At 36.4% G+C, this 13616-nt stretch overlaps 1 protein-coding gene across 2 annotated transcripts in view; it reads right to left on the bottom strand.

The window, feature by feature from the left end:
• The window catches only part of STRN (striatin), a 93781-nt gene that overhangs the window by 15302 nt on the left and 64863 nt on the right, over positions 1-13616 (bottom strand). The window contains exons 9-13 of one of the 2 annotated variants that reach the window (XM_037528230.2): positions 11655-11741; positions 11060-11203; positions 6463-6599; positions 2607-2782; positions 751-798 (exon numbers count right to left, since the gene is read on the bottom strand). In XM_037528230.2, the coding sequence (XP_037384127.1) occupies positions 751-798; positions 2607-2782; positions 6463-6599; positions 11060-11203; positions 11655-11741 (592 nt within the window). The remainder of the gene's footprint in view (positions 1-750; positions 799-2606; positions 2783-6462; positions 6600-11059; positions 11204-11654; positions 11742-13616) is intronic. The other variant, XM_037528233.2, reaches the window with a different exon arrangement.

Here is a 13616-nt window from a genome sequence, read left to right as displayed (position 1 = left end):
GTGCTGGGCTGCAAAGCTGCCCGCGGCCTCTGCAGCGCCGGTTCAATCCCCGGCCACCGGCAAGGGTCCCACATGGTGCGCAGACCTCTCCTGCCGCCCGCTGCTCCCCTCAGCAATGTATTTTGTCAGTCTGCCTGTTCTGTTCCCCACTCTGGCTCTGGTGAATTCTCTCACCCTCCCGTGCTTCTGACTGTACCCAGTGCTTGTATAAATAAATAAAATCAAACAAACAAATAAATAAATAAATATAATGTAACTAACATCTAATTTTATCAAGGTTCCCTATTTGGTAATGATAAACTTGTATTTTAGTATTACATTACTTGCCAGTTTCTTTTACATTTACAAAAGCCACTACTAACTGCAAAAACACAGCACACCAAAAAATATATAAGTGGGGCCTCCCTGATGGCGCAAAGAGTGAAGTTGCAGCACTGTGAAGCTATTTGCAGCCACTGTAACACGAGTTCAATTCCCAGCCAGGGAGGTGACCCACATGGCGCATCAGACTTCTTCTCCTGTCTCACCTACTGCTCCCCTCAGTAGTGTACTTCAGTAGATCCACCTATTTTGTTCTCCACTCTGCTTTAGTGCATCCTCTCACCCCCTGCACCTCTGCCCTATACACCAGTTCTTGTAAGCTTAAACAAATCTTGAAAAACTATATATAAGTGAGAGAGAAATAAAAAATTTCAATCAGGCTGATATATAGCAGTGTTGATTTAAAACAAAGAGGAAGCAGATACTTACTTATGAGCCCTGAATGTATAGATAGGTTCTACATCAAGGGAAGTACTCCTAAATTAGAGAAAAAAAAAAAGACTTTACACTCCAAGTTTCAGTAATAAACAGTATCACTGAATGTATGTCATAAAATTGAATTTAGAAATATCAACATTATGGTAATATACCATAAAAAAAGCTTACTTAACACCAACCAGATAATTTTGTGGCTTCAAGAAACAAGACTATTATTTAGTAACAATATTTTGCCACTGTGGTTTTAGCATTGCCATAATCTATTTGATTAACGGGAAAGATAGCTTCACTGAGGGAAAACAACATCGTAGGGCTTTGAAATGATAAATTTCAGGATTCAATTTCCAGTGCTGTCATTAACTGGCTCACTTCAGGCAAATTACTTAACCTTAGAAATTCAGGTTCCTTTATGCGTAAAACAAAACAGAAAAATAGGAAAAACACCAGATACAGGGTTAAGTAAAATTCTTTAATTAGTAAAACAGCTTAGGACAAAATGACGCAGGTAAAAGAACTTCAATAATGGTACTTCAATTTCCTTGCCTCTCCATGATGCTTAATATGTCTATGCTTAAGGGCCTCCCGGGTAGTGCAAGCAGTTAAGACACAACCTATGAGGCTGCCCGAAGCCTCTGCAACACTTCAATCCCCAGCTGGCCAAGGAGCTGCCACTTGGTGCAGCAGACCTCTCCTATCTTGCCCGCTGCTCCCCTCAGCGGTGTACTTTGGTCAATCTGCCTTTTCTGTTCCCCACTCTGTCTCTGGTGAGTCCTCTCACGCCCTGTGCCTCTGGTCTGTATCTATCACCCACAAGAAACTTGTTTCAGTGTTTTTCAAAATTTTAAACAAGACTATATGATGAGACATTCATATTCGCTAGTCTTATGCGATGGCCACTGTGACTAAAGAACTAGACAAAAGGCACAATTTATAACCAGGAAGTAATTTTTCTCTGCTAAAGACACCTGATCCAAGTATTTCACATGATTTTACAAGCTCTGGTTGCACTATCTGATTAAGACTGATAAGGCAAGTATTTTATCTATTCTATGTATGAGACATAGCAGGAATGTCTCTGATCTCTTTTAAAGTGGACAACAGATATCCTCTGCTGCCCATAGCGAAATTTCTGTAATCTCAACCCTTTCATGTAGCAAGAGTGACTTCTAGCTTCTGAACCATGTGACACAAGAAAGAAAGGAAAGGGGGAGCTCCAACATGGGCCCCACCAAGTAGAAACAGGACTAGCTTGGTGACTAGCAGGGTTTATACCAATTTATGACTGCACATGCTTAGAGAGAAACCATAGGGTAAGGCAGACACCAGCAGGTAAGTGATGGCATCAACACTGCCTTTTGGCCTAGACATTCTGGTAAGAAATGGAATGACCTAAGATTCAAGGCTAAAAGACAAGAACAAAAAGGAGGTTCCCCACCCCTTCCAGTCTTTCTTCCCTTCCACCTGATAAATCCAAACCTATGAACAATGAGGTAGGGTTGGGGTTGGGGTAGAAAAGGTTTGATGATTTTACACATACTTTTATCTGTTTACATTAACAATAGAAAACTTTAGTAAAGATAAAGCGTTCCTAAATATGACAGTCATTTAAAACAGTGTAAAAGGATTGAAGTCCACATTCACAAAACCCTGGGAAAGCATGAGATAATACCATTTCTTCCTAAATATCCATTTTTCAGCCTAATACATTGTGAGTATGAAGGTAAAAACTCCTGTTTATTTCACTAATGAAGAAGAAAAACTATAAGAAATATTTGGAGAATTCAATAATAAATAATAAAATATTTTTCTACTGAAAACTTGAACTACTCAAAATAGAATAGTCTCACTTTTTGGCTGGGGCTGTTTTCTGCAAATTCCACATTTTTAATGTGTGATCTTCTGATGCTGTTATCAAAACAGGTTCAATGGGATGGAAAGCAAGGGCTCGAATGCCATCAAAGTGACTTCTTAATGTAAACTTAGGGTTCCATGTCTTCCTTAATGCATCTTTATTGTTTGCTATCTATTAAAGAAACAAAACAAAGATACCTATATGTTAAGTTCAGGACAAGAAAAAAAAATATCAACATAAATTATTGCTTTTTAAATGTCATTAAACTATCACATTTTCCAACTTTCAAAACATTATAATTTTTAAGTGTAGATAACAAACCAACAGGTAAAATTAGAAATATGTCAACAAGTGGTTTTATTCGAAGAAATATGAAAATTATGAGAAAACATAATAATTAAATAATATAAAAAAGGGTAAAATAATTTAATAATATAGATATTCATGAGGATAAAAAAGAGAAGCAATTTCATCTTAAATTATAGTACAGAAAACACAAGGAGTTCAAAATTAATTCATCTTTAAACCTCTTAGAGAAAATGATCATATTTTTGAGATTTTTTCAACTTTTTTTTAAAGATTTTTTTTATTTTTTTATACAAGAACTGGGGTACAGGTAAGAGGCATGGGAGGGTGAGAGGATTCATGAGAGAGAGAGAGAGAGAGAGAGAAAGAGAGAGAGAGCGTGCGAGCGAGTGAGCGAGCAAGGGAGCAGAACAGGCAGACAGCCGAAAACACTGCTGAGGGGAACAGTGGGCGAGGCAGGAGAGGTCTGCCACGCCATGTGGGTTTCTCCCTGGCCGGCAGGGAATCAAACCTGTGCTGCAGAGGCTGCAGACAGCTTCACAGCGAGGTGCTCAACCCTCTGTGCCACCAGGGAGGCCCTTTTCAATACTTTTAATGAGCTAAATTTTCATCATCAAATTTGTAAACAAAGTTTATGACCTGAAAACAAGGAAATGCTAAAATTGAGACAATCAGATATTATAAAAAGTACATTCTGTTGGTAAAAAAAATACATTGTTGCTCTTCCCCATAGAATCTCCATCTCAACAACTGAAAAAAACTGCACTATTTTTTTCATTCCAACTAATAGGAAAGCTGAAAAAGCAGCTAAAATTCGGCCTTACACCAGCACCATATACGAACTCCTTATACTCCAAGACAAACCACCACACTAAGACCTGTCACAGCAGGCCCCAGCATACCTCAGTGAGCCCCAGGGCAGGCCCTGAAAGGATCCCAACCCATTAGACCCTGGCAAGAAGTGGAGCAGGCCCTTCTAATAGGCCTTAACAGAGGCAACAACAGAGTCTGGTCCCCCACTGGCTGTGGATTATGGAGCAGCAAGCCATAGGGTCACTGTTCTGAGAGATAGACAAACATTAAGAGGGGGACTGATTATCCTGTGGACTGTAGAGACTAGTGTAGACCTCAAAAAGGTTGATGCTGAGGAGATACTATATCAAACAGGAAATGGGTGGAGAGAAGAGCCTGGAGTTATGGTCTAGAACAAGGGACATGGGTGGCAGGACTGATAACTCAGCCAAGGGCACTGGAGAAAGTGCAGCAAAGGTTATGTGGAGGCACACTCCCTTGAAAGAGGGAAAAACCTTGTAAAGGAGCTGGGGTACTCCACACAGGCTATGTCCCAAGTAAACCTAATAGCATAGCAGACATTCTGACTGGCAATCCCCCTTCCTATTCCCTAGGACTGGTGCTTACATTGTGGGGCTCACTAAGAGCACAGAGACTGCCAAATTACTTATACCCCAGAGAGAAAGGAGATACCCAGCCGGCCAGGGAGCTACCCACATGGCACAGCAGACCCCTCCTGTCTTGTCTGCTGCTCCCCTCAACAGTGTATTTCAGTAGATCTGCCTGTTCTGCTCCCCACTCCCTCTGGTGAATCCTCTCTCCCCACCCCACACCTTTGGCTTATACCCCAGTTCATGTATGCATAAATAAATAAATCCTTAAAAAAAAAGTACAAGAGTTGGAATTCAAGCCCAAGCAGTCTGAGCTCAGAGGTTACCCTCTTAATATAAACTATAATTTAGAACTCCATAGTTTAAAGAATCTAAACAAGGTATGTCACAGTTGGGACAGTAAGAGAGCACAAAATATATTAGGTAAGGAACTACTATAAGAATTGGGGCTGGTTATCTTGGAGTTGAGGTTAGCAGGAGTGAGTGGTACAACAACTGAATTAACCCTTGACTGCTCTTGCTAAGCCACTGAAGGTTTTCATGCGTAAGAGTAGTACGATTCCTTTGGAATGTCTTAGTGTGGTAGGTAGTCACTAAAATGACTCAATCAGTTCTGCCTCCTTGCATACCTTGGGTAGTTTCCTTCTACATTTTAGGGATGGTGTGTACGACCCAATAGCATACAGGGGAGGGGATAACAAACTCCTTCCAAAATCAGGTTATAAAACGTTCCATCTTGGATGTTCTTGCTATCCCTTTTCAAATGCACTGGGGGAAGTTAGCTATCCTGTTTAGGAGACCACAGACAGGTCCATGTAATGAGGAATGAATGTTTCCATGCAATAGCCAGCAAAGAGTCAATCCCATCTAGCAACTACATGAGTGAGCCGGAAATAGATCCTCCCCAAGTCCATTCTTCATATGAGACTATAGCCTTTGCCAGTGTCTTAAATGTGACTAGTTGAGAGAATGATCCAGAACCATACAGCTAAGTTGCCTGCAAAATGCTGTCCCACAGATACTACAATAAATATTCACTGCTTTCAGTTGTTAAGTTTGGTGCAATTTATTGCACAGCAATAGATTACTAATATACTTAAGCATCTACTTTCAGAAACAGAGTAACAGATTTACTACCAAGTTTTCTCACAATTAAAAGCTAAAAAAAATGAGCTTTCTCTTGAGAGAGGACTAAGTTACATTGCATATTGCATAAATTCTTTGTGGGAATGCAAATATTTAGTGGAAATTTCTGCTAACAAAGATGCACTAGATTAAGTAGGACCAACGCTGTACTGAGGACAAGCAGAAAAGCAGAGTTAAATCTAAAAGTTAGAAAATCAAAAGACTAGTGAAGAAAAGCCAGGCCAGGATCTATGGGAAGACAGTCAAAGGACATACGCCTGATATCTTGAGTCATTTTCCCCTAGAGATGTTTACTGATTCCAGCAGGGATGGCTAACAGATTGGTATTTGGCGAAATATCTCACTTTGACTTTTGATTTCAAAGGGCTGCATATTCTACAGAGAAGGGTGAATTGGAAGAAAACAAATCCTTGCAGAGACTGTAGATCAGCTTTAGATCACCTCAAAAATTGAAAATGGATGGAGGTTACCCATATTTCTAGTGGCTGTAGACATATGAGAGATGCAAATTAAAATACAGTGTCTGGCAGAAGATATTCTAGGACTCAAATTATTTCTATGGACAATTCTTCAAATATAGAATTTGAACATAATAAAAAATAATCTTGCCAATACAAGGTAGCACAACATTAAATGAAAACAAGCAAAATATAACACGAAGAGAACTACATTCTCCAATTTAAACTTTAAAATAGTCATGCTTACTCGGTTCAAGAAAATAAAAGCCAAGATTGAAAATCTTAGAAGAAATCTGTAAACAAGAATTCTAGTAAATAATCACAGATGGATTTAATACAGATTACACATAACTGAAGAGAGAATTAGTGATTCCTCTGAAATCAATGAACAAACTATAATCATTCATGTATTCAGGGAAAGCCCACAATTTTAATCTCTACATGAGGTAAAAAATAATATTGTTTATATTTACACTTTCAAAGCCAGCAATTTGCTCATTTTTCGAGCAAAAACAACAAAGATAAAACTACTACTCACATCATAAGTTAGTGAATCTGCTTCGTTGGCCACTGTAAGGCCAGCTAATTCTCCAAGTCCCAGTTCACTTTCTAGGGCTTCATCTGCTCCCATGATGAATGACTTCCCAGAAGAAGGAGGAAATGTCAATGCTTCCACTGAAGGGGAAAGAAAACAGAAATAAAACCTCTTAAAGAGTCAACAATTGGTCTCATCAGTGCATGTCCACTTTTAATTACTTTTAAATGCTTTTAAGCACAATAAAATTTGGTGAACAGAAAACACTGAAGAGTTGTTTGCTTTTTTCATCTTACCCATAGCTAACATTTTTTTTATAAATTTTATTTTTATATTCCCCATCCAATTGCAACCCCCTTATTTTGACCCCAATCCCTTCCCTCCCCGCTCCCTACCCCCCATAGAGTGTCTCTGGTTCATAGTTGTTTGTTGATTTTGATTTTCACTCTCTTATAGTTACTCATTTTCCTGGTCCCTTATTTAAGTTTTCTAGATTCCTGCTATGAGTGAGACCATCCGGTATTTTCCTTTTTCTTTCTGGCTTATTTTGCTGAGCATGATCCCTTCCAGCGCCATCCATGTTGCCGCAAATGGCATGTGTTTATCTTTTTTGAATGCTGAGTAATATTCCATGGTGTGTATGTACCACATCTTCTTGATCCAGTCATCTATTTTTGGGCATTTGGGTTGTTTCCAAAGCTTAGCTCAGCACTATTGTAAATAGTGCTGCTATAAACAGAGGGGTGCAGGTGCTCTTTGGAATTGATGTTTCTGTGTCCTTTGGGTAAATGCCTAGGAGTGGAATTGCTGGATCATATGGAAGCTCTATGTTTAGTAGGTCAAGAAATCTCCATACAGCTCTCCATAGTGGTTGGACCAGTTTGCACTCCCACCAACAGTGCAGGAGAGTTCCTTTTTCTCCACAACCTCGCCAACATTTGTTGTTGCTAGTTTTTTTAATATGTACCATTTTCACTGGTGTAAGATGGTATCTCATGGTAGTTTTGATTTGCATTTCCCTGATTACAAGTGATGTTGAACATTTTTTCATATGCCTGTTGGCCATTTGCATTTCCTCTTCAGAGAAGTTTCTTTTTAGCTCTTCGGCCCATTTTTTGACTGAATTATTTTCTTTGTTGTTGTTGAGTCTCATCAGCTCTTTGTAGATTTTTGTGATCAGTCCTTTATCATTAGTGTTGTGTGCAAAAATGTTCTCCCAGTCGGTGGGGTTTCTCTTTGTTTTTGTTATTGTCTCTTTTGCTGTGCAGAAGCTCTTTAATTTGATGTAGTCCCAGCTGTTTATCTTTGCCTTCACTATCACTGCTTTGGGTGATGTGTCTGTAAAGATGTCTTTGATGTGCATATCACGTAGTGTTTTGCCTATATTTCCTTCTATGTATTTTATGGTTTCAGGTCTTATGTCTAGTTCTTTAATCCATTTTCAGTTGGTTTTTGTGTATGGTGTGAGGTAGTAGTCACCATAGCTAACAATTATTAATTAGAAAAGTGAAACAGCAGTTTTCTGAAGGTATGTTATATTTCATCTAATAATGTTTGTTTCAAAGGAATGTTTAAACTGTCCATTTGAACACTTTCATTAGCTGCCAACTGTACTTCAAGATGCCAAATTTACTTTGTGATAATTTAAATACCCTTAGTTTATGATACCAATTCTGTTCCTGTAATCATCATCATAGGAAAACCAATTAAAAGCAAAATACCAAATTAAAATAGAAAATTTACTTAATTTGATGAAAAAAGCATCACTTTTTGATAAATTGAAATTAATCTGACAATCAGAGATGGTCTTTGAGAAGTTTTCTGGGGGTGGTTATTCAGAACATGAATTTAGCAGAGTTTAAACATATGTAAAGGTAACTTTTTCTTGAAAGAAACAAGACAATCATATTAGTATACACATAAATCCTTTATACATAAAATAGAATTTATAAAGTATTTCTTTTTTTAATAGAGGCATGTTTTATTTATTTATTTATTTGTTTGTTTGTTTTGCTTATACATGCACTGGGTACAGTCAGAAGCATGGGAGGGTGAGAGAATTCACCAGAGCCAGAGCAGGGAGCAGAGCAGGCAGAAGGACCGAAGTACACTGCTGAGGGGAGCAGCGGGCGGCAGGAGAGGTCTGCGTGCCATGTGGGACCCTCCTCCAGTGGCCGGGGAGCAGCCGGGGATCAAACCGGCGCCACAGAGGCTGCGGGCAGCTTCGCAACCCAGCGCTCAACCGCTGCGCCACCGGGGAGGCCCTATAAAGTATTTTTTAGTATTAGGCTCAATCATAAAATTTTAATCATAAATGTTTATTGAAGAAATCAAAGAATAGTTATGTTTTAAAATAATAGCAGAGGGCCTCCCTGGTGGCACAATGGGTTAAGCACAGCACTATGAAGCTATCTGCAGCCATAATTCAAGCCCCAGCCGGCCAGGGAGCAACCCACATGGTGCAGCAGACCACTCCTGTCTCGCCTGCTGCCCCCTTTAGCAGTGTATTTCACTCAGTCTGCCTGTTCAGTTCCCCACTCTGTCTCTGGTGAATCCTTTCACACACACCCTCCCCCATTCCTCTGGCCTGTACCCCAGTTCTTGTATGCATAAATAAATAAACCTTTAAAAAAAGTATTAAAAAAATAATAACAGCAGAAATGCTGCTTAAAATCCTTGTAAGAACAAAGTAGATCATAAATTAAGACATTTCCAAACCATAATATAAAAATGAGCTTTACCCAAACATATTACATATCCTCTGAGGGGTTCAAGCAACTCCAAACATTTATTAACATAATGTGGGAATTGCTTACATTTGTTTAAGCCAAATTTCCAACCCAACAATTCATGTGAAACTATAAGGCTAGGTTTCATCAGGAGTTTTTTGGTTTTATTTTCCTTTCTAATATTTCCACATAATTTTGTTCTGGTATGAGATAAAGAGACTTCAAAACACGACTAAGATTCATGGGACTAATAATAAACTTTGTTTGGACTAATTTAACTAATGCTCTAGAAGTGGCCAAGTAAAACCTAAAGACAAAAGAAGGGAACACCTATTTACACACACACACACACACACACACACACACACGACACACACACCAGGACTTATGCCACAGACAAGGGCTAAAGAGACAGTAACATGCTTAATGAGCATGACTGTCATTTGAATGTTCTCTAAGTTCCTTAGAACTTAAGACTGTAAGTCACATTTCTCTATGGTAACTAAACATTACTAGTCTTAATTAATTTTTACAATGTTATCTAAACGTGCCTCTTAAGTATAGCACTGTCTAGTGAAGAATTAAAATAAAAAAACTAAAATAATGAACATATGTAGCACACAGAGGTTGTGGGAGCCTTTTCTGAAACTGGACTGGAGATCAGGAAGTATGAAAAATAGGTAATTATAATACACAATATATTTCTTAACTGCTTTTTCTATTTCTGAAAACCCCACACTGGGGGGGTAAGTTTTAAGGCCAATGTTACAGACAGTACGTTAAACAGTCGATGTTAAAGCTTTCAAGTCTTAAATACCTCTCTTTTACCAAGGGCACCTTCTGTAGCTTATATAATGCTTTGTACATTTTTCATTTAGTAAATAGTACATATTTTGTATCTATTATTAGATTCTGCATAATGAAATATAATACTCTAGGAGTTCGTAAAGTAAGATTAAAAACATACTTTTCTTCTTATCTAGTATTCGATCTCAGAATAAATTAAACTGATAACTTCTTATATCTGTAGTGTCAACTAATCTTCTAGTGAGCAACAAACATACATACCTACAGAAGCCCATGACCTCAAAAGACACTTCTACATCAAATAAAATGTAAATCTAGAGTAGAGTGGTGGAGCATCACAATAGGTGATTCTTCATTGTTTAATGTATGAGTAATAAATTTCAAGTATATGATAGTCAACTGTAACAAATAACTAAGCATGTAATAGTCAAAACTTTCACTGAAAAAGTATACCAACCCTAAAATCTATTCATCAAGCTCTTATCAAATTGTCTCTCAGAAATGTTGCTGAATTTAAAAATCACATAAGAAAACCCATATGATTTTTCTTTAGCTTTTTCCCAGGTTGCTTTATTCAATAAATAATAATCAGAAAGAGGCATATCTACTTGCTGCAAATAATTACAGTATTTAAATGCAAGGCAATTTTGAAAAATATCAATTGTTAAGATTACTTTTATGCCATAATAGATTTTTAGCTACTGAAAATATATAGCTTAGTTAATTTCTATATATAAGCACTTTATCATTTATAGATAAATCGGAACTTGTTTTAAAAGACAGTATTTCTATACCACAAGTACTTATACAAAAAACTATCCAAAAGGAGAAAGTTAAGCATAAAGTCTAAATTATAATATGTAATCTTAAAATTATAATAATGTAAGTTAATTTTCATGATTTTTCTGTTAAGTAAATAAAACAATTATTCTACATTGTGATCTTAATGTTATAAAGTAAACATTTGTAGAATAAAATTCTTTTTTTAGAGTTCTCTCTAATAACTCAATTTAGCTATGTATATCCAAGTGGTTTCTGTGCACTAGAATGACTTAAATACTTACCTTCATCTGCCCTATTTATTTCATGTTCAGGAAGTCTGGAGCTGCTGGGTCTGGAAGGTGAACCCACAGATGGCTGCAACGAAGGAAGTTCATCAACATCTCTCAAATTAGCAAGCATATCTTGTAGTTTTGACCTATTGGGTCCTAGCCCAAAAAAAGGGAGGGGACAAAAAGAGGAAACAGAATTAGTCAACTGCAACACAAGTGTGCCATAAGCCTTTTTCAAATCTGCCAATATTTACCTTTAAAACTATGTATTATGTCAAAAACACATATTTTCTAAGTTTTCAAATCATTTAAAAAGCATAGTAGTTCGTGAAAATAATCATTTTATATATTTTTAAAATTAAGCTAATGAAATAACATCACTGTTTGCAAGAAAAAAGAATGCTCATGTGCAATTTGAACCACTGTATTACTATTCCGTATCCTTGTATGTTGCTGTAAGTGCAGGCAGATATCATAGATTGCCAAGTTACTGTGTACTGAATAAACAACAACTCCTTTAGTTTGTTTAAATTAACTTGCATTCACTGCCTTACATTCTGAAGCTATGGTACCCGAGGTGAAGTCTCATGCCCTGCTGATTACTTACCTGAACTTTGATTCTTCATTCTCCCACATCCCTGTTTTGACTGTTTTATATAGGATAGAGGCTGAAACAGATCTTCGGTAGTTTTTCCTGTTATAAGTTTAATTAAGAATGGGAAAATCTTACCCATAGTCCATTACGGTTTTTTTTTCCTATACCAGCAAAGAATACAACTATTTTTAAGCAATTTAAACTAACACCTAGAATTATATTTCAAGACAGTATAAGTGGAGTGCACAATTTGACTGGAAATATTTCTACTAGACTATATTGAAAGTCTCAAACTTTCCCAATGAGTAACAGTGCAATAAAAAAATATATTTATGGTGACTTATAAATTTAAACTTCATTCTCTGCTGTTTGTTTTTAATTATAACTCTTTCTTTCAGTTTTATCACAAGTCTTCATTTGTTCCCAGACTTATTTTATCAAGATACCATGAACTGAAGATAAATAAAATGTGCTGAATCACAGTCTACAGTTCTCTAATCTTCAATGTAAGACATTAAAAATTCTGAGAAGTTTTTCTTTACCACATTAAAAGAATATTGTGTTGTCTTGTTGTTGTTGTTTTGCCTTAATAGTGATCATAATTCCCAGATGCATGTATCCAATAGCTTCTGTTAGTAGGAATACAGTTCCAGTCAAATGGTACAGTTTAGACTTTAAGTGCTAAGGTTCAACTACAGCTATGCCTCGATATCTAACAAGACTTGACTAATCAATATAATAGTAGATGAATTCTATTAAAGTCCTGGAGACCTTTCCAATTGAAAGACCTTTTACTTTTCAAGACATTCATTATTGTAGCATAGTGACCTAAAGAAATACATCAACTTTAAGTCAATCTAGAAATAAAATATCTCCTTGTTTTTCATATATTACATATAAATTTTCCTCAAAAGTCTATTTTAGGATTTTTTAATCAGCACATTTGGAAAAAGGTATAATTATTCTTGTTTTAACATTCATCTTTCTCACAGTGATTTAATTTCTATTGAGAGGGCGTCAAGTATCTCTCACTTATGGAATAGGTTGTTAAATGACAGCAGCAATAATAGCCACTGATTTTTTTTTTTTATAAATTCAAGCTGAATACTTGTAAATTCTAAGATAGTTTAAATCAAGATTTAAATGTTTATAAGTAAGTACCAAATTGTAAAAGAATTTCTCAACAGAAATGACTGGTCTTTGATAAGCCTTAGCATCACTATAAAAAGAGGGGGAGAATAATCTTTTGCAACTTTTCCATCCAGGTCTCACTAAACTGGATTTTAATTTCACTTTACACTACTTCAATATCACAAAAGAAGAAATTCTTACGGCCATAAAAAGGAGGTCTATGTTCATACTGTCAGTGAAAACAGAAGCACAAGGAGGTAGTCTAGCCTTGCTCTCCTAAAAGGACGTGTAAGACAGTTTTCAGGGATGTTTGAAGGCTTTTGTATTTCCATTTTACATTCTTAAATAGACTTAACCTACTTAATACTTAACCTATTGCTAACTGTTATTAATAATTTGCATAATGAATGAGATTTTATATGTATATATGATTCACAGGGCTAGAAATTTCATTTGTTTCTGTTTTAGATGTGGTGTACATTTTATTAGAAAGAAAAAAACTAATTGGTAATATTATTAGCAATGAAATTGGCCAAGATTTTTAAGTTAGAAGATACTTTTAAAAGTTGTGTATTTGACTTTGTGCCCTGTATAGCATATAGTGGTGACAGCAAATGAACTGTGTTTAACAAACACAAAGACTATTCAGGGGTAGAAATTAACTTTCTGTCTCCAAGATTTAATATTACAAAGAATAATTTGGGTAGACGGTCATACTAGATTAAGAATTTAAATTGTCAACAGTGAAAAACCATTGTTGTAATTAAACACATATACTTTTAAAAATCAATTATCATTATGACTGGATACGTAGTCCCACATTCTCATGTGGCTCTGGATTCA

Source organism: Talpa occidentalis, unplaced genomic scaffold, assembly GCF_014898055.3.
Source record: "Talpa occidentalis isolate TD23 unplaced genomic scaffold, MPIMG_talOcc4v2.1 talOcc4.5, whole genome shotgun sequence".
Taxonomy (NCBI): domain Eukaryota; kingdom Metazoa; phylum Chordata; class Mammalia; order Eulipotyphla; family Talpidae; genus Talpa; species Talpa occidentalis.
Note: the sequence above shows the minus strand (reverse complement) of the source record. Positions and strands in the feature narration are given on the sequence as shown.